We start from the raw sequence: 12741 nt of genomic DNA on the forward strand, positions 1-12741 counted from the left end.
ATAATGTAAAGAATGCAATCTTAAAGATATCTTCTTTCTATGCTTGTTATAAATATAATTCTTCATTACTCAGTGATGTCGCGGATGACATTTTAAAGAAGAGAATAGATAGTTAGAATGTTAAACAGATATAGAGAATGAAGTATCTCTCAGTGTCAGAAGTAAAAGTAAGATTGAAACTTTTGAACAAAATTTATGAGAAGACAGTGAAAAGTATTCATCATGCTTAGAAGTGATAGATAAAATACTATAATTAAAAACATCTTCTAATGAAGTTCTTGATAGAGAATCAAGTGCTACTTTCAGCAAAGAATATCAAGATAATGAAACTGTGTAAGAAGCTCAGTGAGTGATAACTAGAATCTTTCCTGATAATAAGAGTAATAAATAAGCAGATATATGAGTTGAAATTACTCACAGAATTGAAATCAATTCATTCTGTTTTTCATATTTTCTATTTGAAGCTCTATAAGCAATGTCTCAGAGCAGAGCTGTCTCAGCTGAATAATATCAAGATAGAGAGTAATACTGAATATCTTATGAAGAAAATATTGAATAAGTGAACATATTACAACAAGCTTCAATACCTTGTTAAATAAGAAGATTATTTATTGTCAGAGAATTCATGAAAACTACTTAAGTATTTGAAAAATGCTGAGAAAGAGATTGCAAGCTATGAGACAGCTAGTAGAGATTATCTTATTATATATCAGAGATATTAAGTAAGAAATACTGTTTAAAGACTTCTTATTTTTCTCAAAGAATTTTTTAGAGATGATTTCACAGTGATAAGCTGATATCTTGTAAACTCTGTAACACTCTTCTTCTATTTTCTCTTAAAGGGTTTTTTAGAAGTTTAATGAGACTATATAAGTATAACATTTCTGAAGCAGTTAAAAGAAAAGAGATATTTGAAATTAATAAAAAGATTAATATTATTGATCTGCAGACTGCTGTTATTCTAATAAGATCACAGCTCACTGAAAAAGTAAAAAGAAGAATCAGAGTCTACTTATTAACAATCACACTTTTATCAAACTCATTCTTCATCATTGAAGTCTTCAGTATCAGCATCTTTATCTACTGAGAAGTTAGTACTGTGATACTGCAGAGAAGCATGCTGCAGAAGAGTATAAGAAATACTGAAAGTATTAACTTATTAACTTATAAAACATCTCAGTTATCTGCTTCAACTGAAGTGAGATTCTCTTCAATCAGTGATTAATCTCTGTGATACTTTTAATAGCAGCATCAGCTGATTTCTTCTTAGAATCAGTTATTCTGAGATGTTTTTTCATTTCAGAGACTCATACTTTCATCTTCTTTTACAGATGAGTAAGAGAGATCTTCTCAGTCTTAATGAAATCTATCAATACTTAAAGCTCTGAGACTCTCACTCTGTACTACTTGAGTATCTAGACTTCTTATCAGAGCTGATATAACATCTTTCTATAAGATAATACTTACAGAGAGACAGAAGTCATTGTTACAGATATAATAGAAATAATAAGAGTGAAAGAAGAAGTGAATGCATAAAATCTCTTCTTTCTTCAGCTACTTAGTGCAGTGCAGACAAGTAGCAGTATCAGTCAGAGACTGCACTGAAGCCTCTTCACAGAGAGAAGATGAAGAAACTGTGAAATTCTGCAGACTCAACTTAGCAGCATTCTGAGCAGGGCTCAGATATGTGAAAGAAAAACTATAGATTGAGCTTCTCAGAGTCACTGTCTCTGAAATTAAGCTCTTCCCGGGTTTCTCTCTGAATGATCACACAGGGTCATATATCACTGTATTGAATGAGAGAGGGGGCGGTGTTACAACAGTGATGAAGAGAGTAGAAGACAGATCAGACACAGACACATCAGTCAGTAGAAGAGACAACATCTCACTGCAAGGCACAGCAACTATCACTGTAACTGCAAGAGAAGTAGAAGAAGATGTGATAATGAGAGCAGTGCTCTCATGACTCATTGACACTGTCATCTTCAATCTGACTTTCTTGACAGTCACAGAGACTGCAGCTGCATCATGAAGATGTTTATTACTTATTAGAAAATGTCAGAATAAGTCTCTTATTATCTCTCAAGAATGATACTCTCATGCACTCACTATTACAGATGAGAGAAGAAAGAGAAAAATGTATTATAAGAGAGAAAGATCTTTTCAAAAAAATCCTGTCACTACTGTTAGCTTTGTCTCTAAAATACATCACTTTTGCAGAGAATTTTATATATAGAATGAAATATATTGAGAGATCTGTAAGTCACTTATTAACTACATTTTTCATATTTCAAATCAATATATAAGAAACTCACTTATCACATGTTTGATTTGAATGAAGATGAGAAAAGAAAGATCTACACAGTCAGTAGAACAACTCATCTATTTCTTTATACAGTATATACACTGTTAATCAGTTGATAACTATTGCTATATAACAAAGATAATTTCTAATCTGATAATCTTAAGAGTATAGAGACTATACTCTTAAAGAGAAGAGTATTGTTATACTTCTGACTATACTAAGACTCTGTTACAGTTTCACATGACTTATCACTTTCATGTGAATAATTTCATCTTATCTGAACTGGTTTTCAATTACTCTATAACATTATTCAGATATATTATAGAAAGATCTGATTAATAAATATAAGAATCTCACTTTTATACAAGATCAGCAGATTACTCTTTCTTAATAATGAGATACTGCTGAGATATCACTTCAGCTATTCTTACTCATGAAATGAGAGAAGAGTATCTGCTCATTGTCTATATAGAATAACTAGATACTGACTTCTCATTAAAGAAGTCAGTGATTCATTTTTCTCTGACTGAAATATTGTCAGGAAAAAGAGGTTATACACTACTGAACGCCACCAACATCGTATTACTGAACGCCACCAACATCGTATTACTACAATATTTCTCATCATCATCAGCTTACTACAACGCTCGTCTAATACTCGCTTATGCTAGCTCTCTTGGCTCGCACATATATTTTACTATAAATAGCTCCATCTTTTGTATGAAATAGATATATTAGATAGTGCACGGATAATATAACAAGCAGATCTTGATACAGATAAGATTCATATGTCTTCAACATATTCATCCGTGACACCCAATCCGACAGTTATGAGCCCGGTAAGCAGCATCTGAAGAGAAGCGCGATACACCGATCCCAATCCTCATTCGAATTTGACAACAATCATTTGAACTGAGACGATTGATCCTCATTCGTATACGGTCCGATCTACTCGACCATTATACCATACCTGATTCCCGGTAAGCAGCATCTGAAGAGAAGCGCGATACACCGATCCCAATCCTCATTCGAATTTGACAAACAATCATTCGAACTGAGACGATTGATCCTCATTTGTATACGGTCCGATCAACTCGACCGTTATACCATACCAGATTCCCGTCCTCATTCGAACTGATAACTATCATTCGAACTGAGACGATAGATCCTCACTCATATACGTTCCGAAATACTCGACCGTTATACACCCTGAATTCTGATCATATCTATCCTCAAATACTTGAACCGATTCCTCAATCCATTCAATATAACCGATATGACAGACAAGACAATGTCTAGTGCGACAGTACACCTTAGCGTTCCTGGAGATTGGAAACTTTGGTACAAGCATATGCTAGGATATGCAAAGGACAAGAAGGTATCAGACTTCATCAATCTTGATAAACCCGATATCTTCTCTGAACTAGAAGAACCTCTGGAACCCGAGAGTCCAGAAGAAGCCACCGCGGAGGCCAAGATAGCATATGACATCAAGGTCACTGCGTGGAAAATCAAATATATGAAATATGAGAAATTGAATGAAGGTATGACAAAGATACGAGATGTCATATGGAGAACAGTGGATGCCACAGAGCTACGACATGTACGCAGCGAGGATGATGATGTGAAGGAGATTATCCGTTCATTAAGAGATCGTCTCTCACCCACGACCGCGGACTATCAAGATGATGTGAGAACCCGATACCATGATCTCTGCAAAGCACCGAAAAACAGAGGTATAGAGAAGTGGTTAAATGACTGGTCACTCATCGAAGATGATATCAAAGAGGCGGATATAGCTGGACAGTTCAACTTGAAGAAAGATTTCTTAAATGCGAACCTAGCTATTGATGCAGGTTATGCACAAGCATGGGCTAAGGATGTCCGATGTGATAAAGATGTTATATCTTTGATAGAGTTAGTTAAGGACTTCAAGGAATGGTATAGGGAAATGGGTATTCTCAAAGGAGATAAACCTATGAACTTTGCTACCCTTAATGGAAGACCTCAGCAATCATCACCAGCGACATTCGGAAACTGCATCTGCGGAGCCCGTCACTGATACGCCCAGTGCTACTATCTCAATCCATCAAGAAAGCCACCTGGATGGAAGGAAAATGGGGAGAAGAGAACTCAGATCGATCAAGCTCTTAAGAATCAAGAATTGAAGAGACGTATTGATCATGCAATATCTAGAGATTCATCCACAAATATGGATATGGTAGATGCCAATGAAGCAGTCCTAGGAGGAATGGTTCTGAAGCAATCAGTTCCTCAATCTATCGATCATCAATCTATCGATCATCAATCTATCGATCAGCAAATCCGAAAAATATCGATGAACTCTTCACATTCTCGCTCCTACCTCCAAAACTCCTGGATCTTTGATACTGGCGCGGAACAGCATATATGCAATAATCGAACACGTTTCCTATCCTTTACACCTGCGAATGAGAATGCGGAAGTCTATACAGGCGATTCCAGCACTAAAGTTGAAGGTTATGGAACTGTTAGAACTATCATGATAAATGAAGCAGGAAAGCAGTTCAATGTCAATCTCACCAACGCGGCTTACATACCGAATTTCCATACAAATATCATCGCATGGAAACCGTGTTTCCATATAGGAGGCATCTATTATGATGGAAAAGACTTCAGATTGCGAAAACGCGCAGATAATACAATCTTTGCACGCGTTGAAGTATTTGGGGGGTTGCTAGTTACAGAATATAATAGTGAAACAGCTGTTTTCTCAACTATCTCGGAAAAATCCACTACCGAAGCCGATGCAGCTACCACACCACACACATCTAACATCACTATATCTGAAAAAACGATATCTTCAAATTCTTCAACTTCTACAAATCATCCTTCTTCCAACCTGCCGATACACACAAAACCTTCTCAAAAACCTAAGATCTCTATAGCTACTCAGTCAACATGGCATAAGAGATTAGGACATCCATCGAAAATCGCCATTCAAAAACTTGCAAATGATGCAACTGGCATTCAAATCACCCATCAAGAAGATGCTGCGGACAAGCTTACCACCGAGCTTTGCAAACCCTGCCATCTATCTAATGCGGAAAATCAAATATCTAGACGTCCCCACGTTAGATCTCATACACCTGAACCTACGCCAGGGCCAGCGGGCCCTAATGTTGATACAGGTCCTAATGTTGATACAGGTCCCAATATTGATATTAATACTCATCCAGCTGTGATAGATAATCGTACACGGAACAGCAATGTTGATATCAATACACATACAGCTGCGATAGATAATCGTACACGAGCCCGAAATCACAGAGCTGCCCACCTTATGGCAGTTGCAAATGCCAAAGTCAATCCTTTTCAAATGATCAATGAAGCATTCTCTCATTCTCAATCACACCCAGACTTCTACAAGTCTCAAAATTTATTTCCTAATACTGTTTTGACTGTTCTCAACAATACAGCTACATCAACAGCATCCATACCGACTTCAGGGATCCATAGATCTCAACTGCCAGATCCACCGAACCACTGGACAGATGTTGAAAAACACCCACATCGCGAAGAATCCGAGAACGCTAGGCTTCACCTCTATGCCAGAGGATTGCTGCCTCTTCTCAAATGATCGATTAATTGTCTTCTTCTATGTGGATGATATCGTCATCCTATCCCGATGGGAGGATTCAGATGAAAGATATCAATCCGAGAACGTGTCCAATCCGGCGATATTACAGTTGATTGGGTGCCTACGGCCCAGATGCCAGCGGATGGCCTCACTAAGGCTCTGCCACGCCAGAAACATACAGAATTCGTCAAGATGCTAGGCCTAGTTGATATATCAGATATCATCAAGGCGCAAGCAGATTAAATGATCTATCTTGATGTAATCTCTACAGATTCATCTACACTCTTTTTGTTGCAGCTTCATTTACACTTTCATTTACATGTTACATTCGCTGAAGGGGGTGTGTCAGGAAAAAGAGGTTATACACTACTGAACGCCACCAACATCGTATTACTGAACGCCACCAACATCGTATTACTACAATATTTCTCATCATCATCAGCTTACTACAACGCTCGTCTAATACTCGCTTATGCTAGCTCTCTTGGCTCGCACATATATTTTACTATAAATAGCTCCATCTTTTGTATGAAATAGATATATTAGATAGTGCACGGATAATATAACAAGCAGATCTTGATACAGATAAGATTCATATGTCTTCAACATATTCATCCGTGACACCCAATCCGACAAATATATACAAGAGTTACTATGTGTCTTATACAATCTTCTTAGTATACTAAGTATTATATCTGTGATATTCTTGCAATAACTCTGTAGCCTATAAGCTTACTATTCAAGCAAGATAGTCAAGCTCACTTATACAGCTTCTTAAACAACTACTTCTACATGACACTGCTGACTAGCCACTGCTTCAGTTCTGCTACATTACACAGAGAGTTAATCTTGACTGAATTATAACTATTCTTATTTATAAAATAAGAGAGATTAAGTGAATTTTCTTTATACTTACTTCTCTATATCATATCAGACAGAATTATCTGTTGAATCTACTGATTTTATAAGAGAATTCTGATAGTTACACTATTATCAGACTTTCAGTGATTTAAAAGACAGTATTATATAATATTTCAATAGTGAATACTAATAAAAATAATAATTATTTAGTATATAAATCTCAAATAACAAGATATTTATATTACACTTGAGATATCTTGTTTCTTTAAATAGTAATTTGATTTATATGAAGTAGTTAACTAGTCTAGCTAAATAGTATACAAGTATTGATTTCACTGATAGAACAGTATATTGTGACTCACAGTATCTTAGTAGTATCTTGATGATGACATCTGCTGATTACATGGTGACTGAGCCATCTCTCAATAGTGTCAAGAAGTCCTGTGCCATTTCAATGTCATCTTGACATTTAATATTCAGCAATGTGTCACTGAATATAATGGTGGAACATGTGTTACAATCAGCGACACGTGACACAGGTGGAATGGTGGATCCACGGTGTAATCACCGTAAATTAACCCTACGTTCTTCCCGTATGGTAGTAATCACCAACACTTCCAACCCCCATCCCTTCGAATTGTGTGTACGTACATGTATATACATAACTATGGATACGCGAGTTCAGTTGGACATAGCAGCGGGCTGCTTTGAACTCTGGTTTGATCCATGGACGCTGGCTATATCTTCATGTCTCCTGGGCCCTGAGGCTCCTGATTCCTGGCAGAGCTTCCGCGGGTAATTTCAAGACACCGGATGATTTAATATTAATGCACCAATCGATGGCATTATCCGGGGGACAGTCGTGAAGATTCTGTGGAGGTATATAAACTCAGGTAGCAATACAGTCTAAGCAAGCCCCACACACTCAGCGATGCGATGCGGCGGAGTCGGCAACTTACTCTGGTGGTTAGTTGTAAGTTAGTCTTTTCGCTCACACTGGCTTTGTGAGGTTGAGATTTGCATTAACTCCACCAGCTGGCTTCAGCTGCATATGTCAAGGGGGTGGAAGCTTTGCTGGTGTGTTCAGGCCTTGGCCTTCCTAGTAATTTTGAGAGGACCTCCATAAGTTCTATACTGCATCTCAACGGACGAGATGGTGGCATTGTTCTCTCTAGCAGGCCATGATCGCTATAATAGGCCACGGGAGAGTGTTACTGTACCCCAATGCCGCTAGGTAACTAATATATCTATCTCTGTGAGGTATGCCGTTCCAGTGGATGCCAAAACTGCAGTCCAAAGAACGCTGAGTGGGATAGCATCGGACGACAAGCTCTCGCGCAACTTGGACAGCCATTGCTAGTCTAGGTGTGTTCTAACAGTACACCCTCGAGAGCCTTAATTAATCTAATATTAGCCCGCAGGCTCCCGCAGGCTCCCGCGATTGAATGTGGTTGCAGCTTTCTTCAAGTATGGAAGAGTAGACTAGGCGATAACCACCATACTACCCCTTACTCGCTTGTCTCCGCCCAAAGTGGAAGACAAAATCGGGAACAGTTGTTTGACTTTATCTGAGCAAAGAAGCTCGGGATACCTACGGCACACATACCATAGGATCACCTGTTGCGGCCAATTGAGAGTTTGCTTTCTGGCAGATATAGTAGTGAAGGTACTCATTATTATTACGTCAATGTGATTGCCCGTGGAACTACCAAGGCTCTCCAACCCATGAGGGAAAAGTTGTATCCTCATATCACGAGAGCAGCGGATTACTAGGAGACGGAATGTGACCCGCCCTGCACCGTGGCCTATCTCTCTCGTTGTGAGCTTAAAGCTGTAAATCGAAGACTTAACCTTCAGGCAGGTCCAGAGAGCATTTACTGATTTCCCCATATTGGGTTAACTGTGGTATCACAATGTGTCTCTTGGTTTGCACACCCAAAAAAGCAGTCGATGAGTGTAGAAAAATAGACGGTGACTCATGACGCAATGCTACTATGTAAGAGATTCACGTGTTATTCCGAGCACAGCTCAGAGAAGCTTTAGAGTCGACATAAAATGTTTTCCCTGAGAAGGGGCTACAGAGACGTCATTGTTCACCTATCTATAGCGTGACGATGACTCTGACCGACTTTAGCTTTAACCTAGAATCGTTGAGCCACCTTCTAGAAAATTATTATTTTTAGAATTAAGATCTTAGATACGTACCCGGGGACTGTACAAAAGCGTGATAACACATTAGCCTTAATTGCCGGCCTGAGACCCTGAGATAATAGTAGCTGCTGGAGTGACATCTCTTGTGCTAGTCTTCCTCTTCTTCCGCGCTTGATTGCCTCTTGCTTCAACTTTCCCTAAAGCCGGCAATGCCCGCAGAGCATGGAAAACATAACCCTCTGCACCTCCTCGCCCTATCATTAGCGGGTGTGTTCGCCCAGGAAGCACCTGCCATGGTCTCACGCGCGATGTTTGAATGGTCGGTGCCAAGAGGAGCGTTGGGTCAACTGGGAAATCGCTTTCGTTGACAGCGGCTGATGGGCTTTTTGCATTTCCTGCATCTTGCTCCAGTTCGGTATGGTTACACGTACCATTGGAGGATGTTCCGGTAGTTGCGGTTTGCTCCTGTTGGCGCGCAGCACGCATAAAGTTAATGTACGCAGTGCGTCTAGCCGTAGAGTAAAAATCCGCGAGCCTGACTAACGGTTCGATGTGGGCCGCGTAAACCACTACTGGAGCAGAGCCAGATAATAAGGGTATGGTGTGTTTCAAGATTGACGTGGGGTCCATTAAGCTTGCAACTATCAGGCCGTCAAAGCCCCCTGCCCGAGTTTCGTCAACAACACTGCGAACCCTATTCCATCGCCGGCGTTTACGATAGTACATGCCACGCTTACTTGGCTTCCAACTTGCGAGGGCCTCATCTGATGCAACGGTGGGTTCCTTGGAGTAGACTGGGTCCGAGGAAGGGTCAAGGAGTTGCAGCCAAGATAAAGTTTTGAGGTTGGTAAAAAGGGGGTGTGAAGGAGATGGGTCGCTAACATCAAATGAAAAGTATTTGAGAAGTGAGAGGTTAGGTTGAGCATTGGGGTGGATCATAGTCAGTGTGGTATTGTTAGAGGTCATCCCAGGCGAGGGGCGTCGACTGCGAGCGGAGGAAGAAGCACTGTCTGCTTGCCCAGATATGCCGTGAGCTGCCTGCGCAGAGCCGAATTGGCTGGAGGGTTCGGAATTGTTCGATTGATATTCATCGCCTCTCTCGGGTTGAGGCTGTGAGGCGGCCTGGCCTTGTACATCACCGATTCTAGTCTCATGAGGATAGAGTATTCCCATGCGCTCTGCCATAGCAGCTACAACCAGGCCTCCGGTGTCGTCAACAATGAGCCAGCGACTAGCCGGGTGCATTTCAGGTGGTCCTAAAATCGTGAACGCGTCTCCCCCATTATGGACGTTTGCCCAGCAGCCTATGAGCCCAACTATCTCGTCCCTTAGTTCCAAGATTTTTGTGGCATCTTTCTGTTCTAGCATCCACTGAGTGAGAAGGGGTACATCTAGAGGCAGGACAGAGAACCGCTTAAGGTACTTTTTCTGCTTTCTCAGTGTGTATTTGGCCAGCGAAAACTCCGTCTTTTTATCAAGGCCGGAGTGGGACTCGAGAAGCTTGTTGATAATATCCCTACCAGCACTAGTCGTTCCCTTCTTCAAAACCTCAATTTCATCCATAGTCATTAGCTGACTCGAGCTATCATCCACGGTGTCTCGGTTTGTGCGCATGGGGCTTTCATCCATGTTGTCCAAGTCCCGATAGCATTCACCATCCTCAACCTCTCCATGAATAGATCCATCGGCTATTAATGATTCTGCATGCAACTCAGCAGCTGAAACAATACGGAGCGCATGATTGTCTTCCGCATTTGGCTGATCAAGGATCTCGAATGTGAGATGGTATGGCCGCCCTATGATCTGGTTCGCCTGGAAGGAACCATATTTTCCCAACGATATTATCCTAGACAGCTTATCAGTTCGAGGACAGGGTGCGGTTAGAGGGGCAGCGAGATTCCTTTGAGAAATAAAAAAACAATGAAGGAAACCATGCTCACAGAGGCCAGTCAAAACGTACATATTCGGGACTATCTGTTGGACCTTGACAGTATCTGACGGAAGCCTCAACGCTATGTATGCGTGGGGCAGGATTCTGGAATGCATCTGGTGACAAAATAAAGAAACGGTTATACAACCTGCTGCAGTTTAACCATTAAAAGGCATCATGGGTCTTTTCATACCCTGCGCCGAACAGACGTTAATAATGAATCCTGAGTGTTCAAATCAAATCGTGTATACAGAAAACTTGACCTCGCTAAGTGCGCCACTTGACCTTGTTACATAATCATGACCCTGACCTCGCACAATACAGTAATAACTGTAGGCTACTGGGGCAAAAGAGCTCAATCACCACCAGCGCACTGCTGGTAGAAGGGCCGACCAACCGCGGGACCCCCAACACCCCCCCTCGGACCAGCTACCACAGAGTACAGTACTTCCCCTCAGTGGCTCCCTTCAGTGGCCTCCCCACAATGGCTCCTTTAATAATGGACTGGATCACTCAGTCCTAGGGCTCACAGGACTTCTAGGGCACACTCCTGGGATGTCTCTTGACACTGTTAAAATGTCCAGAGTATTTGTTAGGAATTTTTAAGTCCATTCTGAGATCAAACCCATGCATGTTGAACACAGCGGGGCTCACACTTAACAGTCTCATAATCTGTAGACTACTGGGACAAAAGAGCTCAATCACCACCAGCGCACTGCTGATAGAAGGGCCGACCAACCGCGGGACCCTCAACACCCCCTCTCAGAGCAGCTATCACAGAGTACAGTACTTTCTCTCAGTGACTCTCTTCAGTGACTCCTCACAGTGACTTCTTTCAGTGAACTCACTCAGTTCTAGAACTCAAGAAACTTCTAGAGTATACTTCTGAGATATCTCTTAACACTGTTAAATGTTCAGAATATTTGTTGAGAATTTTTAAGTCTATTCTGAAATTGAATTTATGCATGTTGATCACAGCAGAACTCATGCTTAACAGTCTTATAATCTGTAGACTACTGAGACAAAACTACAAAAGAGCTCAATCATCATCAGTACACTGCTGATAGAAGAACTGATCAACTGCAGAATCTTCATTATAATAGAAAGTAGAAAACTTAACCTTGCTAAGTACATCACTTGTGTAGAATAGTTGAAGGTTGTATTGATAGATCTATCTATAAGAACATAATATAATGATAGATTATATGATCTAGTGAGATTGCTAACTGTAACAGCTGTAACAATCAACACTCTCTCTCAAGATAACAAGAATTATATATAAAAACACTCAAATCATCAAGATAGTCTGTCAAAATTAAATACAAATGTAAAATTAAACATTCTCAACTTTTACATCTGTAAGACCTAGTAAAATCATGAATTATGCAAATATTACAGTGTTTAGAGATTTAGTAAGTTCATCTGCTATTATCTAAGTAATGAGAATGTATTCTAAATCAATAATTTTCTGATTCAACTGTCAATGTAAAAAATAAAAACATGTGTTAATATGCTTACTTCAGACTGTAATAACTGTCATCTTTATAAGATCTATAATATTCTTATTATCAGTGAGAATCTGTATTGAAAATGTAGTAATAAAGTCAAGCTTAATTATAAGATTCTGAATTAATATTATCTCACAGACTGTCTTACTAAGAGCCACATATTCAGTCTCATTGAAACTTAGAGATATATAAGATTGCTTCACTGAATATCATGAAATCAGATTATCTATGAGCTTAAAAACATAGCTAAATGTTAATTTTCTAGTATTATTCAAAAGATCAGCTCAATCAGAATCTAAGTAGTTAAAGAGTAGATAGAAATCATCAGAGAAATCAGAGGAAATGAAAAGATTGATAGAAATAAATC

General features: G+C 39.9%; 1 protein-coding gene across 1 annotated transcript; it reads left to right on the forward strand.

Annotated features, from left to right (window-relative positions):
* Positions 1-3492: 3492 nt before the first annotated feature.
* On the forward strand, positions 3493-4367 carry BDCG_16331 (uncharacterized protein; the record flags this gene model as incomplete). Its single annotated transcript, XM_045425581.1, has 1 exon — positions 3493-4367. Exon 1 carries the CDS (start codon positions 3582-3584, stop codon positions 4365-4367), a length of 786 nt encoding a protein of 261 aa, XP_045279546.1. The 5' UTR covers positions 3493-3581.
* Between the last annotated feature and the right edge of the window lie 8374 nt (positions 4368-12741).

The sequence above is a fragment of the Blastomyces dermatitidis genome (assembly GCF_000003525.1).
Source record: "Blastomyces dermatitidis ER-3 genomic scaffold supercont1.1, whole genome shotgun sequence".
Lineage (NCBI taxonomy): Eukaryota > Fungi > Ascomycota > Eurotiomycetes > Onygenales > Ajellomycetaceae > Blastomyces > Blastomyces dermatitidis.